Here is a 9101-nt window from a genome sequence, read left to right as displayed (position 1 = left end):
CGTTTAGTCCCGTTAGTTCTTACTTTAAATGTAAAAAATGGGAACAAACATTTTACAAATTTTACCATCGAAAATTCGTGACGTAGTCACTTTAATACTTACGTTTAGGTATTTTATCAAAAAAGTGTGTTTTTGTAACCCTTGAAACAATAGTAAATCTTGTAGAATCAACGATTTGAAAAGGGGGCGTGGCCTAATCATGACAATGTGCAATTTTTTTTTTTACAAATTTTACCATAGAAAATTCGTGACGTAGTCAATTTAATGACCTTTGCTTCTGCGGAATTCGGGTCAGTCTTGTAGATGGATAGATATACCGGCTGCAGGCAACGTCGTGTACATTCCTCCGTGCACACGCTTCACCCAGCTAATCGTGGCGTTATCTGCAGCAAGAATGTCTCAAAGTCCTGCTCAAAGATATGCGCTCCAGACGATTGTCAATATTTATCCTTTCACACTGGAATAGAAGGGGGAAGGGGAATCTATTCCCAGTGTCCCAGATAAAACACATGTCATTATCCAGTTACCAGGTGAATAACATCGCGATGCAGGGCTTTCCCGCGTTAGCCCGGTTGATTTCTATTCCCGAATCACGAAAGATTCATCAGGTATTTCCCAGTTCCCGGATAATCCCGTGTCGCGAAAATAACCGTCCACCTACCTTCAGAATAAACTTGGTGTTCGTGGCCGCCCGGTCACGCAATACTATGACCTTAGCTAGCGGGTGGGGGCAGCGGGCAGTTGCCCCCAGACGAATATACATATACTACTACATGGTCAATGGCTAAATTCCCAGAGTCAACTGCCCAGAATACAAACCGCACGTAGCTTTGCCTCCTAAGCAAATTGAGCACTGTACAAGCTACGCTCGTGAATATGCTTCCATTACTGGTGAATTATGTACAGGAAGTAATGAAACGTGAATGATAGATATCTCATATTGTTTGGAATGGAATTCGGCGGATAGGGGCGCAGTGTTTACTGTATAAACTCGCCCTACTTTAAATTAGATTAGCTTATGTTGATATAGTGACGCGCACTTAATCAAAATCTCTCGTATTTGCTCTTGTTTTTTGCACACCCGTAACACGGTCAGTGTACTAACTATAAAATGTTTGTCATGGGCCGCCTACGCAATCACAGCAATATAACCGCAAACATATAACCGAACTTTTAGGTACTCTTTGTAAAGCAAATATATTCACATAGCACAACTATAGTATGATAAGTAGAACACGTGCGGAGTATCCATATACTTACTTACTTACTTACTTACTTACTTACTTACTTACTTACTTACTTACTTACTTACTTACTTACTAACTTACTTACTTACTTACTTACTTACTTACTTACATACTTATTAGGCTTAGCTTACTGAACTTATTACTTACTTACTTGACTTACTCTTTATTAAATTTACTTACTACTTACTATAACTTAGCTTACTGTAGTTACTTACTAACTTACTAACTTACTTACTTCTTACTACTTACTTACTGCACTTATGTACTCTTACTTACTTCTTACTTTACCTACTTACTTATTACTTCTACTTACTTACTTACTTACTTACTTACTACTTACTATACTTACTACTACATTACTACTTAGCTAACTTACGGCGTACTTATCTGTACTTTACTTAGATTACTTAACCTTACTGTACTTACTTACTTAACTTAGCTTGACTTACCTTAGGGTGACTTGCTTACTTACTTACGCGGTTATGGTACTTAGCTGGTAACTATACTTACTTACTTACTTACTTACTTACTTACTCACTTACTCTACGTTACTTACTAACTTACTTACTTACTTACTGTTTACTTCTTACTAACTTACTTACTTACTGTACTTACAGTTACCGGTACTTACTTATTACTTACTGTACTACATACTTACTTACTTACTTACTTACTTACTTACTAACTACTAACTTACTATACTTACTTACTTACTTACTTACTTAACTTACCTTACTTACCTACTTACTTAACTTGATTACTAACTTACTTACTTACTTACTTACTTACTAACTTAATTACTTACTTAACTTACATACTTACTTTACTCCTTACTTACTTACTTACTTACAGATACTTACTTACTTACTTACTTACTCTACTACTTCATACTAACTTACTTATTAACTTACTTACTTACTAACATTACTGTACTTACTTACTTAACTTAGCTTATTACTAACTAGTTACGTTACTTCCTTACCTACTTACTTACTTAACTTACTTACATACTTCTTACTTATTTACTTACTTACCTACCTTACTTACTTACTTCTAACTTACCTACTTACTTAACTTACTTACTTACTTACTATTAACTTACTTTACTTACTTACTTACTGTACGTTACTAACTTTTTTACGTTACTTACTTACTTACGCTACTTACTTACTTTACTAAGTCTTTTATTTAAATACTTACTTACATTACTTACTTACTTACTTACGCTACTTACTTACGTTACTTCTTACGTTACATACTGACTTATTTACTTACTTATTACCGTCCTTACTTCTTACACTTACTACTTACCTACTATTACTTACTTAGCTTACTAACTTACCTACTTACTTACTTACCTTACTTACTGCTTACTTACTTACTGTTACTTTACTCACCTTATTACATACTTGACTTACTTCTACTTAAGCTTACTTAGTTACTGTACTTACTTACTTACTTTACTTAACTTACTTACTTCCTTACTTACTTACCTTACTGTACTTACTTATACTTACTTACTTACTTACTTACTACTTACTTACTTACTTACTTATTACTTACTTACTTACTTAACTTACTAACTTCTACTTAACTTACTTACTTACTTACTTACTTACTTACTTTTTAGCTTACCTACTTTACTTTATTTACTTACTAACTTAACTTAGCTTACTCTACTCTTACTTACTACTTATTACTTACTTACTTACGATACTTATACTTATACTCACTTACTTACTTACTACTTACTACTTTACTTACTACTACTTACTACTATCTTTACTTATTACTTTACTTACTTACTACTTACTTACTTACTAACTTACTTACTTTACTTACTTATGACTTCACTGTAACTACTTAGTCTTACTTACTTACTTACTTTACTACTTACTTACTTAGACTTACTTACTTACTAACTGTACTTACTTACTTACATCTTACTTACTACTTACTAACTCTACTTACTCTACTACTTTACTTACTTACTACTTACTTATTCTTACTTACTTACTTACTACTTACTTATCATTACATACTACTTACTTACTTACTTACTTTACTTACTTACTTACCTTACTTACTTACTTACTTACTTACTTACTTCTCCTTACTTACTTACTTACTTACTTACTATACTTACTTTACACATACTTACCTTACTTTACTTATAACTATATACTTACTTACTTACTTATTACTACTTACTTACTTACTTACTTACTTACTTACTTACTTACTTACGTTACTACTTACTTAATACTTACTTAGCTTACTTACTAACTTACTTAACTTACTTACTTACTACTTATTTACTTACTTACTACATTACTGATTACTTACTTACTTAACTTACTTACTTACTTACCTTACTACTAACTTACTTATTACTTAACTACGTACCTTACTTATAGCTTACTTAACTTACTTACTAAACTACTTACTTACTTACTTACTTACATACTTATTACTTACTTACTTACTTACTTAACTTACTTACTCTACTTACTTACTATTACATTTACTTACTCTACTTACTAAACTTACATACTTACTTAACTAACTTCTCTACTTACCTTAGCTACTACTTACATACTTACTTACTTACTTTACTTAGCTTACTAACTACTTACTTACTTACATAACTACTTACTTACTTACTAACATTACTCTTACTTACTTACTTACTTACTTAACTTACTTCTTAACTTACTTACTTACTTATACTTTACTTTACATACTTACTTACTTACTACTTACTTTACTTACTTACATTACTTACTTACTTACTTCTACTCAACCTTACTTACTTACTTACTCTACTTACTTACTTACTTACTAACTACTTAGCTTACTTACATTATTACTTACTACATACTTACTTACTTACTTACTTACTTACTTAGCTAACTTACTTACTTACTTACTTACGTTTACTTACTAACTTACATTACTTACTTACTTACTTATTAACTTACTTTATCCACTTACTTAGCTTACTTATCTTACATACTTACTTACTTACTTTACTTACTTACTTACTACTTAACTTACTTACTTACCTACTTACATACTTACTTAGCTTACTACTTACTTACTTACTTACTTACTTGACTTACTTACTTACTTACTTACTTACTACTTACTTACTTACTTACTTACTTACTTACTTACTTACCTACTACTTAGTCCCCCCCTTTACTTATTAAGATTATTTACCAGACGATTATTTTTTTACGATCCAGGTAGCAATACTCCATCAGGCATTTTAGAGCCCATGAGCATATTTATGGTTTAAGCACTAGAGATAATGTCCTACTATTTATGTTAGCACTACAGTATATTTATGTTTAGCACTACAGTATATTTATGTTTAGCACTAGAGTATATTTATGTTTAGCACTAGAGTATATTTATGTTTAGCACTAGAGTATATTTTATGCTTAGCACTACAGTATATTTATGTTTAGCACTACAGTATATTTATGTTTAGCACTAAATAGCTATATTATCGTTTTAGCACTACAGTATATTTATGTTACAACTAACAGTAAATTAGTTTGCACGTAGAAGTTATTTACCTTGTTTATGGCACTAGAGTATATTATGTTTAGCACTAGAGTATACTTTATGCTTAAGCACTACAGTAATATTTATGATTTAGCGCAGCGAGTATATTTATGTTTAGCCACTAAGAGTATATTTATGTTGTAGCACTAGAGTAATATTATGCTTAGCACTAGAGAATATTTTATGTTTAGCAGCAGAGTATATTTATGTTTTAGCACTACAGTATGATTTATGTTTAAGCATAGCAGATTGATGTTAGCATAGAGTAGATTTATGTTTAGCACTAGAGTATATTTATGATTAGCAATACAGTATATTTATACTTGTCAGTAGCGTATGTATAGATGACTTCAGCGGTGACGTAACGATCACGTGTTTCAGCGCTTGATGCAGACGCAGGATAGGCAGCTACTGCGGCGGTTCCTACAGATCCAGGCTGGCATACACCTGCTGACCCTTCACCCACGCTCCCGCAGTACACGCTGCCACACCTACAGCCACCACGCGCCCGCCGATGACGTCAGCGATGACGTCATAGCGCAGAACCGCGACCGCGTCGACCTGTACGCGGCCGACTATGTCGATGACGTCACGATGACGTATGAGACGTGGCCGAGGCGGCCGCGGCAGCGAGCGAGGATGCAGAGTGAGCCGGAGCATCTAGTGAGAACGGAGTACGACTCCGTCACGTCCTGCCGTGAGTTAAGCTGCTGGGTTTACACTGCCAACTTTGTATTGGCGAATTGGCGAATTTCACCAACTTCCCAACGCGCTATCAACCGTTCTATGAACTGTGCAGCGCGTTTACACTGACGACTGCGAGTTGGCTAACTCGATCGAGCGGTCAGCGTCGACCGCGAGCGTACGCGTGGGGCGATGGATATAGGCATTATTGCATGTATAAATTCGCGAGGTACCGCACGCACAGGCGCAAAGACTCGTGCACAGACACATAGTTGGGATGCCACGAGGGCAGTGGATTACTGGAGGGGTTTCCTATTGGATTTGTCCATGCTCGTGATGCCGACCTCCTCCTCATGTGCGCGTGTACCTTCCGCGTGTACAGCAGGTGTACTTGAGGGTACGTATCTGACGTACACAGATGCACATGACCGCACGCGTGCATGTATACGCGTATACACGCGTGCGCGCACGTACACGCGTGCACATACACTTGTTCGCGCACGTACACGCGTGCGTATACACGCATGCGCGCACACGCGTGCGTTCGCGCACATACACGCGTGCGCGCACGTACAAGCATGTGTGCACGTACACGCATGCGCGCACATATACGCATGTATGCACGCAAACTCCACGACAGATGGCGCTCTCGCTCTGGCTCAATTCTACCTGATTATTATCCTGAGTGTGGGAAGGGGCACTGCATGCAGTTTGGTATGCACGTACACGCGTGCGCGCACGTACACGCGTGCGTGCGCGCACATACGTGTGCGTGCGTGCGAGCGTGCACATTAGGAGCTCGGCTGCACGATCTTGGACAAATCCATTGCCCTCGTGGCAACACCGGCATCCTGACTCTGGGACTGTGCACGTATGGGAGGGGATGTGTCAAAATTCAAACGTTCAATTGATCGATTGATTGTTTAATTAAACACAGTCAATTTAGTCATTCAAACGTTCAATTGATCGATTGATTGTTCAATTGATCGATTGATTGTTTAATTGAACAGACAATTTAATCATTCAAACGTTCAATCGATCAATTAAACGTTTGAATTTTTACACATCCCCTCCCATATGCACGAGTCTTTGCGCCTGTGCGTGCCGTACCTCGCTCGGCTTTTATGCCACAGAGAGTCGTGCCTTCCTTGCACAGAGAGAAGGCTTCCTTGCCTGACTCGCAAAGTTGTTATTACAATAGTTCTGCCTGCACGGTGGGGCATGATGCAAAATTTTTTTCCCACTTGAGTTCCGGACCACAGCCAATCAGCGCACTCCATTCACTCGACTTCCTCAAAGCAACAATGTAAAATGAATACATCCTATCCCTAACCCTCACCCTCACCCTCACCCTCACCCTAACACGTACACGAACCCTAACACTAACTATAATCCAACCATATATATAAGAACCATTTATTACAAAACACTATCTATGGTGGGTCCGGAACTCAAAAAAGGAGGAAAAAAAATTCCGCGGGCGGGATGTGCCTGTCGTCGTCGTCGTCGTCGTCGTCGTCGTCGTCGTCGTCGTCGTCGTTGTTGTTGTTGTTGTTGTTTGTTTTGCTGTTTCTTGTTGGCGGCGGCAACGGAGAGGAGAACAGAGAGAAGAGAAGGATGTTGGGGATGCTGTCTAGGATAATATCTAATATATTATTTATTAAATAAATCTATGCTGAGATACTGTCATGACTGAAGAAAACTGCATAGTATAGCTTGCTGATAGAGAGAGAGAGAGAGAGAGAGAGAGAGAGAGAGAGAGAGAGAGAGAGAGAGAGAGAGAGAGAGAGAGAGAGAGAGAGAGAGAGAAAGATGGAAGACTGAGAAAAGGCGCTAGGTATGATAGTTGAGCGGCCGTAAAAGAAGCAGGAGGTTGAGCGAGGGACAAGGGGGGCAAGGGGAAGGACGGGGGTGAAGTAGGTGTTTTACACGTTACAGGCTAGGGCGGGCTCCTAATTGTAAATACAGGTCAACCGTCTACTGATAACGATTTATTACATAAATCTATGCTGAGATGACCATAAATAAATAGTCATCTTTGTGACTATTAACTCCTCTGGTGAGATGTTGCGCATGCGCTAACTGTTAAATTAATATTATGCAATAATTATGCATTCGAAATGAAGAGGAGTTATCTTAGCATATATTTATATGATAACATTCCATCAGTAGACCTTACTTAAGAAAAAGGAAGAAGGCCTACACAATCTGGCTACGTTCGCGTGTTAGCGGCTAACATAATATATAGCGGCAACTCTTGATAGCGGCTATATCTACGCTTACACGTATAGATAGTTCCGGAGGTAAATTGCCATTGGCCATAAACAATAATCATAAGCCGGAGGGATATAAACTCCACTGATTTCAATGAATGCGATGCATGAAGATTCATCGAAAATCCGCGAGATCACATTTTCTACATATTATTATTATTATCATCGTCATCATCATCATCATCATCATCATCATCATCATCATTATTATTATTATTATTATTATTATTTTTATTATTATTATTATTTATTACTGTTGCAGTACCTAGGTTCGGTCTTCATCCTGAAGAATACGAAGCGGATGAGGATGAGGATGAGGAGGCAGAGGAAGAGGATGCTGACACGCCCACGAACAGCGACGCCGAGCCTGTCTTCTCTCCCCAGCATAAACACTACTTCCCGTGCTCCCCTCCCCCCGACTTCGCTCCTCCCAAACCTCCCCGCACGTACGCCAGCGGCGGGGGCGGCGGCGGCGGCGTTGCCATGGCAGCGGGGAATCCTGTCAGTCGTGTAGATAGACAGGGTGCTTACGTAGATATCTACGATATCAGTGATGAGGATGTAAGGAAGCGGAGCAGGCTGTGGCGGGAGGCGGAGCGGGAGAAGCAGACGACGGGAAGCGTCGACAAGAAAATCGTAGCCGCCCTAAGCGTCATCATGTGAGGACGACAGCTGGTGCCATCTACCGCCGAGTGTAATCATTAATTGAAATGTTATCCGTTAAATTTTAATGTTTATTTCGTATTCGTTTACGGGTGCAGCGGTGCGAGCGACGGCCCTCGCTACTCACAGTTAACCTTCCGTGACAAGACGAAGGGAACGTGCGCTGGTATAGCGTCGGGTTCTGGACTCCCTTCTCCACGAATAGCTCTCATATCTAACCAGCCAAAAAAAAAAATACAAATATAAAATAAATAAAGAATAGATACTGGCGTGCTCTTTTCCTCCATTTCTGGGTTTTACCCTTAGTTTAAAGTGACAACCATGCACACACAAAACCTGCAGCATGTTGTAAGAAGCTTCATCAATATTTATGTCATCGTCATGAAGTCGTCATGTGACAAGTCTATATATTGTCACAATCTTCGTACATGGGGTATACACTAAAGGAATACAATAATAGCCGCGAACGGAAGAATATATTATTGCCGTCGTGAAAATAATGTAATTGAAGACACACATACACGCACGCACGCACGCACGCACGCATGCATGCACGCACGCACGCACACACACACACACATACACGCACGCACGCACACACACACACACACACGACACGACACGCACACACACACACGCACACACACCACACACTACACAC

At 38.6% G+C, this 9101-nt stretch overlaps 1 protein-coding gene across 1 annotated transcript; it reads left to right on the top strand.

Annotated features, from left to right (window-relative positions):
• Positions 1-5207: 5207 nt before the first annotated feature.
• On the top strand, positions 5208-8690 carry LOC106814589. The gene is made up of 2 exons (XM_014818931.1): positions 5208-5517; positions 8040-8690. Exons 1-2 carry the CDS (start codon positions 5208-5210, stop codon positions 8438-8440), a joined length of 711 nt encoding a protein of 236 aa, XP_014674417.1. The 3' UTR covers positions 8441-8690.
• The last annotated feature ends 411 nt before the right edge of the window (positions 8691-9101 follow it).

Source organism: Priapulus caudatus, unplaced genomic scaffold, assembly GCF_000485595.1.
Source record: "Priapulus caudatus unplaced genomic scaffold, Priapulus_caudatus-5.0.1 Scaffold948, whole genome shotgun sequence".
NCBI classification, from domain to species: domain Eukaryota; kingdom Metazoa; phylum Priapulida; class Priapulimorpha; order Priapulimorphida; family Priapulidae; genus Priapulus; species Priapulus caudatus.
The sequence above is the reverse complement of the archived record's forward strand: the minus strand, read 5'-3'. Positions and strand labels throughout refer to the sequence as shown.

Bases quoted from the DNA above. Each gene is read 5' to 3' on its own strand.
- LOC106814589 (XM_014818931.1), top strand. From the start codon at position 5,208: ATGCAGACGCAGGATAGGCAGCTACTGCGGCGGTTCCTACAGATCCAG. The intron at 5,518-8,039 runs GTGAGTTAAGCT...TTACTGTTGCAG, and splicing joins CGACTCCGTCACGTCCTGCC to TACCTAGGTTCGGTCTTCAT.